Source organism: Mycteria americana, chromosome Z, assembly GCF_035582795.1.
Source record: "Mycteria americana isolate JAX WOST 10 ecotype Jacksonville Zoo and Gardens chromosome Z, USCA_MyAme_1.0, whole genome shotgun sequence".
Lineage (NCBI taxonomy): Eukaryota > Metazoa > Chordata > Aves > Ciconiiformes > Ciconiidae > Mycteria > Mycteria americana.
Genome location: NC_134396.1, coordinates 31,817,252 through 31,838,089, shown reverse-complemented (window position 1 = coordinate 31,838,089; position 20,838 = coordinate 31,817,252). Strand labels below are relative to the sequence as shown.

Here is a 20,838-nt window from a genome sequence, read left to right as displayed (position 1 = left end):
GAAACAAGGAAGGGTTGACATATTTGACAGTCAAGAGCTCCTCTTATAACAGTATTAACCCACAGTTACTCTGAAATCAGCAGCATTACTTGACAGTGACGGAACTGAGGGCAGAAAATCATTGTATAAAATTTACATGAATAAATGCATACAGAAACTACATATTTCTAAGTGTAAAATAAAATAACGGCAGGCTAGAAATGTTTATAGCCACTACCAAACACTCTAGATTTTCTGCATAAATTCAGGCTGTTTAAACTAAAAAATCTCCCACTGAACTCCAGACTCCAGACACTGGGTGCACAAACCCACAGTGAACAAAAGAACACCTCTGTCTCATGAAGGTTGTTTGCTGAATTTTGTTTCTCATCTGCCTTTGGCCAAACAGCTTGCAGATTGGTATGATGCCAAGGAAACATTCAGAGCAGGTGGGAAACTTTTTATCACATTATCTTTCATCATCACATATGCTGGTCCTTTGTCACTGATCTTAGTTATTGAGAACTCTAGCTTAAGCAGGAATTTCCAGCCCATAGGTCAAACACAAGCCATTCAGTGTGTTGGTCTGTGTTGTTGCCCCTGTGGCAATGCTTTTTAGCCTTGGAAGGGAGCTGTAAACAGAAGGCTTTGAAATATCATTCACTGAAGTTGGGTTAATTCTACTCCTTATGAAATGTAGATGACATCATTAAGTAATTTTCATAGCCACCTACTTCTACTTGCAGCCCTGATATAGCGCATAAAGATAGGGTTATATAGGACCACTCACCTGAAATTAAAAGAAACATTACAAGAAATATTCTCTCTATCATATCTGGCTGAATATCTCCATGCACATGCTGCAGCCCCAGCAGCTAGGTAGTATGGGTGGATCCCCATGGAAACATCTGGGTAAGTTCCAAAATTAACACTTTGCTCTCAGAACCCAGCAATTTGAGTGTGCCGTGTAACTCAGTCAGCTCCAAGCTTGGCTCATCAATGCCACTGGGAGACTGTGCAACATTCCTGAAAAAGTCACAACACTGTTCTTCGTTCCCTGTGTTTTCCATGTCCTTTTTTGGGTGATCATAATGCTAACCCACTGAATATGGGTGAAATTAGTCAGAGCCTCCTGCAAAATCTTGTATATGACTGAGCTCATTTCTACATGCAGAGTTGTCATTTGGAGAGCTGCTCTGGTGAAATTTATGAGAAATAGAGGATGCAGTGAAAGCCGAGAGCTTCTGTAACACATGCTTGACAGAGTAAAGTTTAGGGGAACATGGAAGAGGTGAAGCAGTGTGAAGGTGTCAACAGCAAAGAGGGAGATAATGAAGTTCAGCGAGAAAATGGAGCCTGCTCACTAGTTCGGGCACTACAGTAGTCCAAGTACTCCAGAAGAGACCCCCAGTTTCCCCTCTCAGTGAAATCCGGTTTAACTCTCTGTGGTTCTTCTTCACTTCAGTTTGAATTTGAACCTCCCTGAAACAATGTGTTCTGCCCATTAACTGCAACAGAAGCAGATAACCGTCAAGTCCACTATTGTGTCCTCATCATATTCCCATCCCATCTCCAACTGCCCTGAGGCTCCTGCTGTGCGTGACTGGGACTCATCTGAGTAGCTGCCAAGTGGCAGTAGATACAGATGAGTATTTGCAGAATTGAGGTCCCACTTCTATTATAAAATGGCCTGAAACAAGCATTGCTGTTTGATAAGAGACAGTAGGCCTTTGAGAGGCATTATTTGTGTATTCCTGCAACAGAGAGAGGCCTGAGAGGTGCAAATTTTCTGTGGAAGTTCCTCCCTCCTTCTCAACAAAAGCCACCAACTGCCCATTGACACATTACAACTCTGTGCCACAGTAGCTCCCACTGCCAGGCAGGACTCCTAACCAGAACACATCCCTGTGCTAGCAGAGCTACTCCGCTTCTGGACTTGCATCCAGCTCACAGAGGGAGCAGCATCTCTCTCCCTCCCCCTGGTAAGACTCAGCCCTCAGAGATGTTCCCCAGCATTCCCTGCTCTCTCAGTGGGCAAAGATGGACCACAATTTTTGGACCAATTTCTGCCAAAGGGTCTTTCATTCTTCTCTTTAACTGTAATGTAAGAATTACATCTCTCGTCCTCACCTTCTGGTGAAGACAGCTGCAGGCATTTAAGGTCTCACAGGCCACCAGCATCCACTCTGCCACTTTGCTGGGTGTTAATGATTGTGGGAATGGCAGCAGTGAATGCATGCTGGTCCCTACACCATGTGGTTCACAGGCTGATGCATAAATGCCTCCATCATCTCTCACGCTGAGATTTGCTAGGAAATATCAGTCAGAGCTTCTAGGTTGCAATATGACAAGAAAGGCTCCACCTAGAGCATATAGGGTCCCTGTAGAGGCCCCAGCGAGCACAATAGTTCCTGTTCAACAGCCTGGGCAACGTTGGACAGGAGTCTCTGGTTCCTGTTGGTCACAACAGAGGGGTACAAGAGCCTCTTCTGACCACAACATCCGTGGAGGAAGTTGATGCCTCTGTCAAAAGCCTTCAGTCTGAGAAGGGCCAAGCTATCATAAAGACTGTTAAACTGCTGTTCAGTTTTGTATTCATCCCATCTTCCAGCTTCTTTCCAAGTCAGAGAGTCAGAAGCAGGTAACAACATGAGAGGACAGTGGAAAATAACTAGGAAAGAAAGTAGGCAACATAGTATCTGTTGATGATCTGATGAAGATGCTGTAGTATGTCCTCCCTGATGTGGAATGGAAAGTTTCACTGACCAGCTCTTATTTCTTTACCTTCCACTGCTAGGAAAAGAAAACTCTCCTCTCACAGCACCTTCATCAGAGAGGAACAATTGCTTCCATATTTAATGCAGCCCATAATCAAACCAAGTCATCATTGCCCTGCCTGGAGGCAGGAGGGTACAAGGTTTTTAGGCTGATGTTATTGAGTCTTTAGTAGACATCAAAGAATTTCTCAGAAAAAAAAAAAAGAAAAAAAAAAAAGCTAAGCCCAGCCTTGTTTAGTAATGAGCTTACAATTAAAAAAGAAATAACTACATCTGGGTGCTTCCCACCTTCAAAAGCCTTGAAAGAAAATAAGCTGCATTCAAAGTGGTATTAATCATGCTCAATCTATTTCCCCTCTCACTGCAAATCAGTGCAGTTTTCAGCTAACAAGAATGGGTGCCCTACTTGAGCCGACAAACCCTATTCCCCCTGGTAGGAGAGGCACTTAGCATGGCATTACCATCATTACATCCCAAGGTTAAAGGCAATGAAACTCCAGGAGTGGCAAAGTCAAATCAGTTCAATTGTCTGATTGTTCATACTCATGAAGTAGTGAGGCTGGCAGGGGTCCAGAATAAAACTTAGGGCTTTCCAGAGGAGCTCCTTTAAGGTAATTCATTGCCCTCTCCAGTAGCTTAAATCAGAAGGGCTAGAATGGTCACAGTAAATGTGGCTCCTGACATTTCTTAAGAGCAATATTAGCAGATAGCCAGCTGCTAGGCCAGATGTCAAAGGTGCATTAAGAGCACTTGGTTTTGATCTAACCCATTCCCGAGAAGTAGAATGGATTTGGCTTTGAGCAATGCAATAAAAAAAGATTGTGATTAATGAAGCAGTACAACTTAATAACATAAGTTGACTCCCGCTTCCTTCTCTCTGGCATTTTCACTGTCCACAAAGCAGTTCTTTTACTTACCAGCAGGGACATGTAAAATGTTAATCATCAATCTGTGGGCCATTAAAGAAGTTGCTTTTCCTTTCTCAACTTGAAAACCAAGGGGGAAGGATAATAGGTTTGGTTAACAGAGCTGTTCAGATAATGGAGAAGTTCACAAAAAAGCATTCATGGAGTCAGCATGGGAGCTTGGTGCCTTAATCTATCCTTCTTACTAACCTGAGTTCAACATCTAGGTGGGGACTGGAATTCAGGACTGAGACAGAGGAGAAGGAGCCTTTCTCCTTACTGGGGTGTTCCAATTCAGCATGGCCTAGAACAGCAAGAGAAGATGAAAGGATATTACTCCTCGTGCCTTATGATTTGAGCAGAGGGCACGCTGCCAGAAATAACCAGTTAATGTCTGCATTTTTGGACTTTCCACTAAGTAATGAAGTAAAATGCATGCAACTGCAAATTCAAGAGAGAAAACTAAATAGAACACAATATCTAATAAACAGCAGATATTTATAGCAAGAAGTGAGCATATAGAGCTCTCTCTGTACTCATTAGGCTGGTACAGAGAGCATCATGCACAGAAAACATTTTTGTGTAAGCTTGAGCTTGGAAAATTGAAGTGACTGACAATATTTAGAACAGGCTTCCTGCAGCTCTATAAGCCGTTTTGCAATCTGTGGGTGAAGGGAACACCAGTACTGCTGTTCCAAGGAAAGGAAGGGGATGTAATTATTCCAAATACCGAGAATTACTGGGAGGCAGCTGCTAAGCTATGACAGTCAGGGGGCCCTGGAGATCCTACCAAAATCAAGAAGCCTGTCAAAAGTTCAGTCCACCTGAGACCTCAGGCTGGATTCAAGCTACAGGGCTGTCCTCACAGGGCATCTAAACTTGCCTTAACTATTGTGTCTGAACCCTCAACTTCAGGTGTGCTCTAGTATGAGATGTAAGTCGGAAAAAAGAAAAAAAGGCTTTTCACACTACCAGCTGCTCTTTATAAGTGATTTTTTTTTTTATTTTGTGTATTATACATCACATTTCAGAACTTATTAGCCAAGCAATAAGCTTCAGCTGCTCCAAAAAACCTGTAGCCCCACCTTGAAAGTTGCTGCAGTAAACTCATCTGAAAATACAAGTACCTCATTCCTTACACCATCACAGCAATTACCATATATATGATATATATGATGATATATAATGGAGATAATTTTATTATATATTATATATAATAAGATATAAATAATATAATTATATTATATAGTATTATATAGTATAACACATTAAATATATGTATATTTTATGTATAATATATATAAGATAAATATACATATGCAGGCATATTTATGCAAATATAAATATACAGTAATTATATCACTGCTTCTGAATACTCACCTTTGCATGCCCCTGAATGAAGCAGCAGGCTTACAGAACATGAAACGTTTGGGTTCAGGTGGAGGCAGCTACCTGCAAGGCTGCAGTTCCTAACACTGTAAGGCTGGAAATAAAAGATCTTTTCCTTTCTCCTTCCCACTCACTTTGCTTTCTTATTATTTATTATTTTATTTCCATATATTTTTGTCTTTGCCTGAATTGAATATTAAACACCCATAAGGACTTTTACTTTTGTAGTGGTTTTGAGGCTTGAGGTGGGGTGGTATTTTTGGGCTTTTTGTTTGGGGTGGAGGGGTAGTAACACAAATGCTTGCTAAAGGAAATAGTAATTTTACAATATCTGTCAAATTTTAATTGGAAAGCTGGCACCAGCACTGTCTATAATTTCTTCCACATTGTGGACCCTGCATGCTGCAATTACATGTCATTGCTGTACCCTTGATTTAGTTTTCTGAGGAGAAGAGGGAAGGGATCTCTTTGTAAACCCATATTTCCTTTTCACAGTTGTGCTACAAGCCCTTGGGCCACAGATTCTCTAGCTGTGCTCAGGCAGGTAGGTGGACTGATCTGTGAGGAAGGGATTTGTACCCAAAAGTGAATGCCGCAAAACACAGGTGTGGATTTTGCAGTATATAATCTGATTTCCTAACAACAGGCATGACAATCTCCAAAAATCTTTGTGATAGGATTTTTTTGTTGTTGTTTCTTTTTGTCTTCTTTTTTTTTTGCTTCTTTTTTTTTTTGTTTGTGTGCCATTGAGTCTGCTTATTTATGAGAAAAGAAGAACAACAAAAATCCAAACTCGTGCTATTGGAGTAATTGGTTATGTAAACAGTGCTGGGTAGATGTGGTGCCAAGAAGCTACTGGATATGAGCTTTGAAAAAAGTAATGCAGTTTTCTCACAGTTCAAGCCCAAGCTCACATAAGAAGCAGTATTGGGAAGCCAAGTGCCACTGCTGTGCAAATTATGTGCCTGACTCTAAAAAACAGAACAAAAGGTTTTAGCACCCAAATAAACACAGAGCAAATCAAAAGGTTAATCATTGCTGGATAATAGTATGTGTTTCTGTTTGAAAATGTGCTCTTTTGCCCTCTGTATTATTTCAACAAACAGGTGGCTGCTTAGTTCACCTACCCTTAAAGAACAGAGATACCAACAGAAGACATTTTACTCATTTTATACTATTATAAATGTCTGAGTGTAGGAATTGCCTCCCCCAGCACTGAAATGCAATCTGTGGTGAAGAGCACATCAGATTTTTACTAGTTTTCAGCAGGAAACAAAGAACACTATGCATTACTCCTGCTTTACATGCATGAAGAGCCCAGCTTGGTCCTTAAGTCTTATTTACAACAATTTTAGAGTAAGAAAGATGACAAAGAAAGAAAGGAGCAATGGCATGTGGCTAACAAGCACGTGGGAGGTTCATGAAAAGATTGATGTATGGGTGCTCCACTGTGTATTACTAGGGTGTTGGCTTATGTAATTAAAGCGGGATTCCTGGGGAGTGAAGGGTACCCTCATGCCCTGGAAGGAACTGTGTGTGCTGTTCCTTTCAGTTTTAAGGGGTTTGACAAAGAGAAGGTCACGTAGGCAGACCTACCTGTGGTAAGGACTCTGTTCGAGATACACCGTTCCATGAAAGACACAGAGCGGATGCTTGATATCTGCCGAACTAATGCACATATGTGTTGTTTAATATTTTGGTCACACTTGGAACATTGAATAGAGGTGGGGAGGTCCTATATTAAATGATTCTCTGTTTCACATGAGCCAGTGGGTCATTCTGCCACCACCCTTGAGAGGAAGTTAAGGTTCAGTTTGCCCAAGAAAATGGTAATGAGCTTGTTGTAATGAGAGTTGTAGCACTTACAGAAGGTATTGACTCAAAGAGAGCAATCCCAGTGAAACAGCTGAGAAAAGAAATCTCAAGGAAAGAATCCCAGAAGAAACAAAGGAAATCATGATGTCTGCTAAGATTTCCATTCCTTTTTTTGAGTCCCATACAACATGGTGGCCCATTTCTGGCTACAAAACCTTTCATCTGGCTTTCTAGAAAAACAGGCTGTTGAGAGAAGAGCTAAAATGTTATTACAGTGGTAAAAAATTTCAGCTTACTTCCCAAAATGACCATAGAGGCTTCAGCCCATGGAAAAAAGTGCAGTAGTTTAGACTTCTATGAAGGAAGAGCAAACAACTTTGTGTTTGCATTCAAACAAATACCACAGAGCAGCAAACACAGTAGCAGCTTGCTCATGTGTTTATTGTTTTGAGTACATGTTCCCGAGGTGAGGCAGAAATTCTCTGCTGTTGCTCCCTTTTGTGGTTGGCCCAAAGCATCATGGCTGAGGCCAAGACTCAGACATTCAGATAGGATCCAGGACTGGATCCCATGGCAGAGAGGTAGTGAGATAGACAAGGGAATTAAAGCGTATGGGCAGAAGTTGAGGCCACAGTTGCTGAAGTATGTGAAAGGAGAGTGAGGTATGGGAAAGATTGCTAAAATGAGGCCTTCAGTTAGGTCATGCTCCAGAAGACCAAGATAAGAGTGCCTGATAGAGAGCAGAAGGTGAGGAATAGTAGTATGAACCATGTAAAATGAAGATCGTGGGTAAGAGTAATAGGCTGAGACTGAAGTGAAGGAGACTGGTGTTGAATTTGTATGCTTGCTAAGAGAGGCTATAGGATTAGAGACCAGAAAAGGCTTGAAAAATATATCCCATTAACTACGAAGTAATGCAAAAGTAACTCTTTAATTATGAAGGTGCCATGCCCTAAGAAAATTAAGGCCTGACGCCCACCTAATGGCAGTCAGTAGTGGTAAATCAAAATCTTTAGTGGCTGTCTAGTAATTAAAAGTGTGTATCCCTGACATGCTGGTTTCCAGTTCTTCCTCCTAGCAATCAAACACAGTTGATGGAGAAAAGTACAAAACTTAAAACTATTCTTTTGTCAGTGTCTTCGGTGCTTCCATGGATCTGGAGCAACACTGTTATATTTAAAGTCCACAAAAAGCACAATTTCATCCTTATTCACATAAATAATTGTGTTATATTAATTCAATGGAAGAAAGAATGTAGGTAGGTGAAAGTAATTATCTGAAATTTGCTGGCACACAGAGGGTAAACAGCCAGCTGTCTGACTTCTCTCTCGGGATTCCTAAGGTTTCCAATTAGTGTACACATTCGTACAGAGGAAAAAGACAGCAAATCCATTCTGTGCTGATACTTAGCCTATCCAATTTGTTTCATAATGATCTATTATGTACTTAAACGATAGTAATATAGACGTGTCTACAGAAATTTAATTTGAACATCAGAGCTCTATGTAGCTCTCCAGAAAGTCTATTAATTTTAGATCAATATCTATTCCATACTAGAATTTCACTAAATGAAGAAAGTGAGTCTGGCATATTTGCAGTCACACTCCATCACCTTAGCTCTGCCCACCAAGGGAATACCAGTCTTCTATCCCAACCCTTACCAAACTCTCCCCTTCACACATTGCCACACACACCAGTGCACAGTAGTAAGCCTTTCTGCACAGGCACATTTGCAGTGAGAGTAGTTTGATCTATGCCCTATGACTGTAATATTCTTGTAGGAGTAAAGTAACCACAAGAGTTGATGATGTGTGTAGGGAGGGATAATCGTCTAACTTGGGGAGAGGCATATTTTTCCAATTTTGACCTTAAGTCTTTTCCAGTGGCTACACATTTGTATTTTATCAGAGTACACTTGAAGCACCTAGGAAACATGGCTGGTGTTCCATAAATTCAAAGTTTATTACAGCAAAGGAAACATTAAACATCCAAGGAGGGATTAGCCAAGTACATAATACATATGAGAGTTTGAGTTTCCAATGGGACCTGAAGTAGAAACTTTTCTTTCTGTCCAGGTGAAAGCATATCACACAATGCAAGACATCTGGCAAAGTATTTGGCATATTGTGGAATGCAGGAGAGAAAAGCTTTTCCATTTCTTATACAAAGCAAGGTAACAAATATAAGTTAGCATGAAGCTGATGCTGGTGTTCTTTGAAATACGGAATACTTTATCATTTTGTATATTGTGATTGTATTGTTAATATCCTTTCTGGCTGGTATCACCTGTCATACATGTAGCTGGAATGTGTACAGGTTCCTTAGGCTAATGATGAAGGAGCAGCAAAGGACAATATCTTTGCTCGGTGCTATCTGAGATTTTCTGTGGCTCAGGCCTATTACTGTAAGGTCATTTTTACTCATGCAGAATATGCAATGGTCAGAAAAGTTTTGTTAGGTTGGTTAATCCTGAAATCAAAACAATCCAGAGAATCACATAGGTCCACACAAGCCGAGAGTGTAACTTTCAGCTGACAAAAGATGACCACTGGCACCCGCGCAGGCTGGATCACAGAGACTAGACCTGCTGTGTAATTAAGGGACCAAGAAATAGACAACCTCAGTCATCCTACCAGAAATACTTATGCTGTATTTACCTCTGAGGAATCTGCCTGATGGAAAGTAGTTCAGTGCTCTAAGCAGAAGGTGCAGAACTTCACAGCAAATGCTTCCATCATTCAAATATTAAGTTAATTTCATGTCTGGCTTGGTAGGAAACCTAATATGATATCAGTACATTAGGATTTAGTCTGGATTCTGAAGGGTGTATTAGACAGAAACTATTAGAGGGAATTTGAACAATAATTCTGATACTCTTACATTGTAGGATGGACAGAATAAGATATGCTGGTTTCGATATCGCTGCCTTTTCACTGGGAATTCTTTCTTCAGAATGAAAGGCATTTTGGAAGTTCTGATGGTACCCAAAAGCTATGGATCCAAGTGGGTCTTAGGGGAGAGGAAAACAGCAGGAGAGGTTCAGAGAGAGGGTTAGACGGCTAGGTAGACAGACACTTTACTTGGACACTGATGTCTGGGTTTAAATCCTGGCTCCACTGAAGTCAATGGCAAAGTTGTGGTTTCCTTTAGGCCTGATTTTTACCAAGAATTGTGTAAAAGTGATGTCTTTAATGGGTAATGTAGAACTATGAATGACATTTTGAGAGTCCTCAGTTTAGAAGATTGAAATGTTGAGTTTGCAGCTGCAGTGAGACACTAGCATAGGACAGGGATTCCACATGCCAATCATCAGACAGCCCACCACAGAGCTGGTAGCGAGTGACCTCAGCAATTGCAGCTGCGTGGTCCAGCTTTCTATTCATGTTAATAAAAAGTCACTTGCAGAATGTATGTCCTAGTCAGCAGAAATCTGAGGCTAAGCTCCAACATGCTTTCGTGCTCAAGCTCTCCTGAGGTAGCTGCAAGCCCCTGTTTGCTGTTCAGATGTCATTAACTTTCAACATGTTGGCCTAATTTAAATCTCAAAATTCAGATGTGAGAGAGGGGGCATTAATTGAGATCATATCTTGTCACCACCTCTTGTAATGAAGTCAAGTGAGGTTAACTATGGATGCAGACTACAGCTGGGTCACTGTACTGTTTTGCTGCTTAGGATGCAACAGGGTCATTTACTTCTCCAATTCAAAGGACTCATATGAGGTCAATTACTTCCTCAGTTCATTATTCAGTGACAATGTGAAATTAAATGCTATCATATGTCCCACATGTGGGCTCAGGGGTCATGAGTCCAAAGCTCAATTACTGTCCCAATTTGCTACTCAGGAAACACTGGTAAAAATTAATAGTTACATTCAGTTTAGCTGAAATGAACTGCCACTAACCATCTTTACAGTGATCACATAAAGTCCTACAGACTTTTCACACTGGATCTTCTGAGGTCATCTGTGGCCAGCGCTGAGTAGCTGGAGGTCAATGCCTGCCCTAGTTTACAGCTCAAAGGTCAATGAAAATCAATTGCTGACCCAATTCACTGAACCAGGATGTCCAAATGTTAATGATACCCAAGAATAAGTGTAGGGCCCAAACAGGGACAATTGCTGCCCTCTTTTCATATGTAGACATGCTGTTAAACCCACCTGCCCAAAACTTTATAATTAGGTCAGCATAATTTAACTATTCTTCCAGACTGCTGGTCAGATGCAACAGATATCAATCTATCTACTACATATGCTGCTCAGGGATTATCTGAGGTCAACAACTGAGCCACAGTTTGGTAGTGGAGGTAAATGAAGTTAAGCAAACAAAAATTTTCATGCTTAAAGATATATTCAGGTCAAATACTACCTCAGTCTTCTGGTGAGGATATTGGTGGAGATCAAACACCGATGAATTCTGTGATCTGAGGTTCTCTGAAGTAACATACTGATACAGTTCTCCACACAACTAGCAGTAAAGGGCAACTACTGTGAGATACAGTTTGCTATTTGGCATTACCAGAGATCAGTTCCTGCCACATCTGTATCCAGAGCAGTTAGCTGCAGTCAAGCACAACTGCACTGTCTTGAACAAGGACCATGGAAATGGAAAGACTTTTTTTTGTATGAAGTGGTTACGTGAGATTGAGTGCAGCCTGGGGTTCATGCCCGGCATGAGCTCTCTCTTTCTGCTGTCCTCTTAAATACAATATACAGGGCAGCTCAAATGTTACACCAATTTATCAGTCAGAGGTTCTTTCAGTTTAAGTGCTGCCCAGGTTTCGCTGGTCATTTGAAGTAAACTACTGTCCTCAGTTTGATGCACTGTGGTCCTTTGAAGAAAACAACTCTCCTTTTTTGCCACTCAGGGGTTGTTTGAAGTCAGCTCCAGTTTGCCTTGCGCCCACAGGTCCCAGGTGCAGCCACATGGCCTCAGCGCACATCGCTGGGGAAACAGGTAAGTTGGGATCAAGGGCTATTAGGACGTCTGTCAAAAATTAAGTAAAATTACAGATAGACAACTAGCATGACTGGACAGAGTGTGCTCTTAGCAAGTTAATGTAGGATAACAAATTGAGATAAGTAGTTGATGCATCAGCTATTTGACAGACACAGACAGGTTGGAAAACAAGCGGGCCAGCAGGAACTTTGTAAGCGTGACAAAAGCAAATGCAAAGTCCTGCACATGGGATGGACTAACTCCATGCAGCTGTACAGGCTGGAACCCAGCTGTACGAGAAGCAGCTTTTCAGAAAAGGACCTGATGTTTTTAGTGAAAAAAAGGATCTATGATTCTACATTTTTAGTGAACAAAAAAGGTAACAGGAGTTAACAGAGTACCTTTGTGGTAAAACGGGTGTCAGGGCCCTCAGTGCACCAGCAAGCTCTGTGATCTCTTCCCCTCACTTGTAGCAGTTAAGCTGCATATGCTCTGACACAGTGCAGCTGTAACCTGGGATCAGATCGCTGTGAAAAGAGCTACTTGACAAAGAGCCTTTTGGGGGACCCTGTCTGTTCTCTTGGGATCTGAGGCCCTCAAGCTTGTTTTTTGCCTGCACCTGCTCCATGCCTGGCTAGACCCAGACCTGCAGCCTCTGCTTCGCGGCTTGACGTCAGACCGCCTCATCACTGCAGCATTGCCTGGCAATCAGAGCTGTTGGCAGCAGGAAACACATTAACAGACAGGAGTGAAGCCAGCAGAAAATGTATCTGGGATCTTCTAGGAGCCCCACAGCAAGAGGTGCTGTGGACACATGTTGAAACGAAGGAAATTACAATTAGATACATGGAAATCTTTTTTAAAGGATAAAGCAAGAGTGATCAAATACTGGAACTGGTAGCCAAGAAAAGTTGTGAAATCTCCTTTGTTGGAAAAAAGCAAAATTTACCTGGGAAGGGCATGAGCAACAGGATCTAATTTTAACTGCTTTGTGCAGAGAGCTGGACTAGATGAACTTCAGAGGACACTTACAGGCTGAGCTAATCTATGCTTATATGAGTTGAGGACAGTCCTGGCTGTCAGTTGCTCTACAGAGATCATCTGAGGTCAATGTGAGATGCAATTAGCTGCACAGAGGTCATTCAAGGTCAGCCAGCTCTCATTGCCTGATGAGGGGTCACCTCAGGTCAACCTCAGAGTCAATTATCTATGCAAGGAGTCATGTGAGGTCAATCACAGCCCTTATTTTCTGCCTAGCAGGTCGTTTAAACTCTAATTTAAATCCAGTGAATTTCACAGGGGTAAACTGAGATCTACCTTAGTATCAATTAAAGGTGAAAACAGCCCTCATATTTTGTCCAGGGGTCATCTGAGGTTAACCTGAGATGCAACCAGTCAACAAGGGGATCATCTGAGATCAGCAAAGTCCTTGTGTGCTGCCTAGGAGTCATTTGAAGTAAACCTGAGATCCATTCAGCTGTCTAGAAATCATTTCAGGCCAAATGGATCTGCTTTTGCAACCTGGGGTCATTTGGCGTCAATATGAGAGCCACTTACCTGTTTGGGGGTCACATAAGGACAAACATGAGCCCCCATTTCCTTCTTAGGGGTCATTTGAAGTCAACTTGAGATACAGTTAGAGCCTCTAAGTGTCATCTGAGGTGAACATGAGATCCAAGTACCTGCTTGGGGTCATTTGAGGTTAACATGAGAATCAATAACCTGCCCATGATCACTGGAGGTCACCACAGCTATTCAGGAAGGTCATCTGAGGTCAATTTGAGGGCTAAATACCTCCCATAAGGTCATCTGAGGTCAATCTGAGGGCCAATTAACCTGTCTGGGGTGGGTGTCATCTGACATCATCATGAGACCCAGGTATACGCAAGGTGTTGTTTGAGGTCAACCAGGCTCTCGTTTGGAGCCCAGGATCATCTGAGGTCAACTTGACATCCAATTACCTCCACAGAGGTCCTTTAAGGTCAACCGTGTTCTCATTTGGAGGAGGGGCAATCATTTAAGGTCAGCTTGAGATCCAATTAAACAGCCAGGGTTCATTTGAGGTCAACCAGAGAGCCTGTTAGGGTTCGTGTGAGGTCAGTGTAGCCTTTGTTCAGTTCCCAGAGGTCATTTAAGGTAAACCTGAGATCCAATTAATTGCTTGGTTTGTCATTTGAGGTCAACCTGGCCCTCATTTGGTGCCAAGGGATCATTAGAGGTCAATCAGAGTCCTTGTTTCCTGTCTGAGGTCATCTGAGGTCAATCTGAGATGCAGCTCTCACTGCAGGGTCATCTGAGGTCAACCTTCATGGTTGTAGCACAGGTCAGTTCAGGTAAACATGAGTTCTAATTACTTATGGGGGTCACTTGAGGTCCAGTTCGCCCTTGTTTGAGCCCCAAGGCTCATCTGAGGTCAACATGCTAGCAAATTAGCTAAAGGGATCACCTGAGGACAACATGATAGCCAACGACCTGTGTGGGGGTCATCTGAGGTCAATGCTGCTCTCATTTGATGTCTGGGGTCATTGAAGGTCATCTTAAAATGCAATAAATTGCCCAGGGTTACCCTGGCCCTTGTTTTCATTCCACAAGTTATTTGAAGTCAAACTCAGAACCAATTAACCTGTACAGGAGTCATCTGAGATCAACCTTAATTCCGATCAGTTACTCGAAATGAGGCCAGGTCAGCCTGGCCACCTTTGGTGCCCAGAGGTCATCTGAAATTAATTCAGACCACATTTCCTTAGGGTCACTTGCGACCAACCTGAAATCCAGTCAGTAGCACAGTGGTAATTTGTGGCCATCTCTAGCTTTCATTTGCTGTTACGGGGTCTTTGAAGACCAACCTGGACCTCCCTTGCTCTCCTTGGTCAGTTGCTGCCCAATGGGAACCTCTAAATTTATGCCTCCTCTCTCCAATCCCTTAATTTGATGCATAGAAGATATCTGAGATCCATTTTAGGCCTCTTCTCTCTTCACTATTTTGTGGCCATACTCTGCCTCTATACTCTGCTAAGGTTCCTCAAAGGTCAACTCCAGCCTTTTTGTGCTTCTCAAAGATTGAGAGTGGTCACAGTCAGGTCTTCTTCTGCGCGTTATGCCTATTTAATCTCAGCTACAGGCCTAATTTGAGGGTGTTGCCACAAGAGTTCAAACGTCCTTCCCTATGTGGGTGCAGGCTGGGAGAATCTGTGGTCATCTTCTACTTTCATTGTGTCCAACAGTCAGTTGAGCTCAGTCAGATCCAACACTTTCACTTTGCTGCAGGTTCAGGTGAGGTCAGCTCCTGGTTTGATTTGGGGCAACCTATATAGCTTGAGTTTAATCTCAGCATTTATATTCTGCTTACTGGTCATCTCAGCTGAAATCCATTCTCTGTATTGCGGAAGATGGTTATACAAGGCTAGCTACTAATCCAAGCTGCTCCACAGAGGTTTTCTGAAATTGAATATTCTTCTCATTTCCCAGGTAGGATCACACAATCTGACCAAATTTCACTCTCCAGTGTATGGTGAGTTTAAAGCTCAGTGTTGATTTAATGGAGTAGTTTGTCCTAGTTCATGTGACGTGACAGTTTGCTGCTCAGACATTTTCAGAGGTCAGATAATACTTTCAAATTTCATAGCAGGGGTCAACTGAGGAGAAGCATCTCTTTTTTTCATCATCAGGTGAGACACTTTCCTGTTGAAACCAGGCCACCTGGGATGCATGGTACACACAAATGCTCTATGTTTCAGTAAAGCCTGCCTCATGCTACAGACCACAGAAACAAGGTGATGTTGGCAGTATCTCTGCGGGATGAGAGTTCAGTCAGGAAAAACAGCAGGAGAAAGGCTCAGAAGTCAGAGACTGCTCTCTGCGCCTCAACCTCCCCTCCTCTTCCTCTTCTCTCTCCTCCTCCTCCTCTTTCATCTCCTCTTCTGTTCTGCCAGCCATGGGTATGTTGGACTGCCTGCACAGTGTCAAAACCCAATTCATATTTGTTCAATGACAACCTGAGAAATGGAAGGTTTTAGCCATCTACCCAAATCCCTGACACAAAGAACACAGCCAGACTTCCTTTAGTCAACCAAGTCACCACTTTTCTGCAGGACTTTTCTCTGATTTTTCTTTATCACAGACTTATCACCACTTTATCACAACTAAACACCAACATCTAAATGGACCCAGGTTATTTTAAAACACTAGTTTATTTGCTCTGTCCCTGTGAACAGAACTAATGCCAGGTAGACAAATGAACAGAGCATTGCAGCTGTTTACACGCTCTTTGATATCAAAGAGGAAAATAGCTTTCGTTTGGTTTTAGTTTGAAATTTTTCTTCCCCAGCAACAGTTACCATAAATTAAGGGATCAAACCGTCTTCCAGAATAATTCAAGATATAGCAAATACAGTAAAGAAAAGCTGAAAAGCAATAACAGATCTTGCAAAAGGTCTAGCAACAAGGAAAGGGCTGACAACTCTGCTGTGATCACAGGTGATGTGAAGGCCTGGGTCACTCCAGACAGGCTTTTCTTTATTTCTGGGATCACTTGTTCAAGCAAAAAGTGACTGGGATCAATAGCCTAAGAATGGAGAACAGATATAAAAGGTAGCTGATATAAAATAACACATTTGACAATGAAGTCAATGGAACGCCACTCATTTGTATCAGCTCCTTGTTTACACTAGTGGCTGTACAGGCTTTTTACATCACAGATCTAGAATTAGAGTAAAAAATAAGACTGTCACATTAAAGTGATGATATTTATTTTTCTTAAATCTGCAACAGTGAATGCGTTTACTAACTACCAAGTTTTCTAAGAATCGAGCGTGCATCTCAACTCAAAAAAAATCCAAAGTTTATTCAACATCTAATAAATTATGATCTAATAAATAAATAAAACAGCTCATAAAGTATCTACTTTCTGCTTCTGTAAAAAGAAATTTTTACTTATTGGACAGGTGTGGAAATACTCTGGCTGCAAGCATATTGACTACAAGAATAGAAACTAATGCTACTACACCATTAAAACAAAAGGAGAGCTGGAAACCACGATAAATACAGAATTAATACCTGTTTATTACCTTGAGAATAAAAATAAAAATAACTGCATTATTTTCCATATGTTACTTTCACCTGTTTCCCTTAGTGCTTGGAAACATATTATTCCATTCTACACCAATCAAGAACAGAAACATTTTGAAAATGTGTTTTTTATTCTTTTGAAACAGTATGAAATAGATTGACAAAACCACAACAAATACAAATCCATTTCTAGAAAATATAGATGTAATATCCCTTCTGTCTTTATTGCACTAACAATAAATGAATAACCCCAAATACACCACAACTACGAATAAAAGAAAAGAAAAAAAGCCTTCCTGAGAGTGAGGTTTGCAATTTCTGAATATTTTTCATGTTTAAGCTACATCTCCAATGCAGTAGCTGCCAGAAACACATTTTGCTTTGAGTAATCTCAGCTGAATTCCTAAGTAAGCATCTTTTAAACTCATATTAAAATGTGAGTTTATAAATACTTTGGTTTCAATTTTTTTTTTTTTTTCAGAATTTTACTGCCTGACTTATTTGAGCAAAGTAAGCAGGACTTTTTTTCCTGAACCCACCAGAAGTATAAAATAAATTCCTGAATGTGCTTTTAAGCAAAAACAAACACTGAAACTAATAATCAGAAAACCCTACAGTCTGACATGCAAGATTTCCTCTTCCACACTAGTTGTCAAGCAGCTAGAGAAAGAATGCTGTCCTGCATATCTTTCATTCCACATGCACCATAGTTTTAGTCTGTGGCTTATTGCTCTTCCTGTTAAAGGCTGCTGGGTTTTTTTCATGTTTTCAGTGGGCATGGGCGTCAACCTGAGGTCAGTATTTAGACATCAAAAGACATTTTAAAGAATGTACAGAATTTGTAGTAAGAAAGACACTGAGGACTCAAAAGAAATAAAAATAACTTTTTCAAATTATTTTCATTATAATTTATTACTGAACTATGACAAAGCTGGGGGGGAAAGGTTTCTATCCAAATACCCAAATGTACAGTTTAGTGAAATGTGAATCAGCCCTTCCAAAAAAGTGCAAAAAGAAAGGTAAGGCAAAATTAATTAACCAGCAGAATCACTGGAATTTTCTAACTTAGTGCCTCCATGCATGGAAAAATTAGTGCTAGGATACAAGTATATAATGGCACGATTTCAAATGGCTCCTTTTCTTGTTTCATCACATTAATACTTCACACTGAGTAAAATTAAATATCAAACACATTTATATCAACTATATTTTAAAACAGATTAGTATCTTGCAAGGAACTCCAATTTGAGGGGAAGGCAGTACGTACCTTGATGGGTACATAACAAGAAGGAGTAAGATGAATCTACACTGAACTATATGCTGTAAGAATTCTCACAAGTATTGCTATGAATGCAGAAGCCACTCACTCTTGAAGGCAACAGGAGGGTTGTCAAGAAAAGATCATCTGAAGTATGACTTGTGTATACCTTCAAAACTTGAAAAGAAACAAAAGGTACTCAGGCCCAGCCTGGTGTGGAGTTTATTTTTTTGTGTCAAATATGTATGTGTTCAGAATTTATGGCAATGATTGAGAAAAACCACTCTATCAGGGCAGGACTTAAATGTCCTTGGCTTTAAAGATATATTTATGTGTCATTTGACTTAACTGAACTATAAGGCATACTAACAGTTAGAGATCCTTTATAGAAAGTTCTGTCTTTAAAGTATATATGTATGCATGTAAGCACATATCTCCCTAAAGCCAAATTTTAAGATGATAATCACTGGAAGCAGAACTAGTGCCTTACCAGCAAAGGGATCAAAATCCACCATCATTCTGCAGAGATGCAATTAAATAATCTCTTTCACAGACAGGTGAAGCCTTCTGATACATTGAATTGCTTCCAAAAAAAGCCAAAGGAAAGTAAATTTTTTGCAAAATGAATAGTATAACCTAATAGGGAGAAACGCAGGGGTTTTCCACAAAAATAATCTTGCAAAACTATCCTTAAAAAGATAAAAAGCAAGAAGAATCTCTTCAGGATGCTCTCAGAAACTGAAGGCATCTCAGCTGAACATAGTGTAGGTGATTACTTCAATGCCATCATCAGTATCATAAATAACATAAAAACTTGGAACATATAACTTCTAATTCCTATGTGTACACAGACATTTTCTAAATATACCAAATGAATGACAGATCATAAGAAATAGGGCCCTTAACGCATTAAAATTTACTATCAGCTGTGGTGGAAATACGATTTTGTTTCTTATTCAAGTATAAAGTTTTCTGTTGACTTTCATTTCAACATTAAGTATTTCTACTCAATACAAAAGTACAAAGTTTCTTTAATGATAGATGTGAAATGTAACACTACACTAGTTGTGTTAGAGATATTTCTGCTGAGCACTTCATTTCAATCTTTATTCTAGAAAAATCATATTGCACATAATTGATTTTTGTGTTTTGTGAACTTCTACTGAAATCAGATGACATCAATAGAAACATGCAGATGCTGCAAAAGCATACATATAATTGCACCACTGTTAAATGAAAGTCCTATGTACAGCCTGACATTGACAACAGGAAGTTAGATACCAAACAGAACACATTATTCTTTGTGACTTCTAAAATCTTTGTTGCCAATTACAACTTTAAAATATTCTGAAGCTAAAATATTATAAAGAAAGGCAGGTCCTGGTTAAAAGTTGAATCACATTCAAGGTTGTTCTTTATGTTTGTATTAAAGGTCATAGATTTATCAAGTTCATCAACTCAAAATGTGGTTCCAATAATCTAACCCTTCATTGTTCAACTTGTTCTTGGTACATGAAAAGAATTCAAGGTGAAGCTCCCATGAATTTTTTCAGTCTACCTGCTACATCAGTGACTACTGTTTGAACCACTAATTCATTACTCATACATTCTTGGTTTGTCTCTGCATCAAAATCAACAATAAAGAGAAATATTTCTGCAATTTCCTGGAGAGTCTCTGATGCCCAAGGAAAAGTGAGCATGGGGCTGAAGGGGATCTGAAAATGAATGATTTGCACTTGTGTATACATTCAGTTATTTACAAAAGAGCAGAGAGCGAAACATCAAATCACTCTCCCTTGGAAATATCTTGTCACAGTCATTTTCCTAAGAAAGCACAGTTTGGAACTGTAATCCCCATTTCAAAAAAACAAAAAAAGGCACTGATGAAACAGTTCATTCAGCTAAGGGGTGACCTGCTCCTGGCAATTCACTGAACTGTACAGGAAAGACCAGCACAAGCGCACAGAAGGGGAGTAAAGACAATTTTTCTTATTCCTTGACTATAGGGTCTGTCAAGGGCAGACATGCTGCACTCAGGCACCTGCGTTTTGTTCTTTTGGACTGACCCATGGCAGTGATAAGGGGCAGGTTTTCAAGCACGCAAACACATGGGCTCTGCTCACAGCCACCACTTCACAGGCGCGTGTCATACTCCAAAGGCTCATCTTCATCGTCAGCTTCTCTGGTGCTTGTCTCCATTTCTATTTCGAAGGCTGGACCGACCCTTTCCAGTGTGTAGTCACTTCTTCTCAAATCTATGGCAAGAAAATAAATTCAATTATGCAGCCAAGTAAATGTTTGAAAAGCACGTACACCCCAGGCAGTGTCCAACCCAGTGACTGGTGGCAGCCTCTTAGCCGTCTCCAGGAGGAAGAAAATCTGCAGCGGGACAAATCAGAGCCAGGGGCATCAGAGCCCTATGTGGACCCAAAATGGTGTGAGCTGATAGGAATGAACCTTCCCTGACTGTATTCATTCAGCTGATATTCCCCTCTATTATCTCTAGCTACCACAGACACAAATAATCAAAACCAGTATCACTGCAGTTTCTGTTTCAGAATCAAACAGCAATTATTACTCCATGTAGGCACTGAAAGGAAGGAGCTTTCCCCTAGAAAAAAATAGGTGAGTGGAAATTCATCCAGAACAACAATCTGTTTTGGCTTTGAGTCTTTTAAATCTGCCCCACATCAAACAGAAGCACATTCTATCA

General features: G+C 40.7%; 1 protein-coding gene across 1 annotated transcript in view; it reads right to left on the bottom strand.

Moving 5' to 3' along the window:
• Positions 1-20,185: 20,185 nt before the first annotated feature.
• Positions 20,186-20,838, bottom strand: part of TRPM6 (transient receptor potential cation channel subfamily M member 6) — an 86,875-nt gene continuing 86,222 nt past the window's right edge. Inside the window, exon 39 of the mRNA XM_075488622.1 lies at positions 20,186-20,380. Within this exon, the coding sequence (XP_075344737.1) occupies positions 20,259-20,380 (122 nt within the window). The 3' untranslated portion in view covers positions 20,186-20,258. The remainder of the gene's footprint in view (positions 20,381-20,838) is intronic.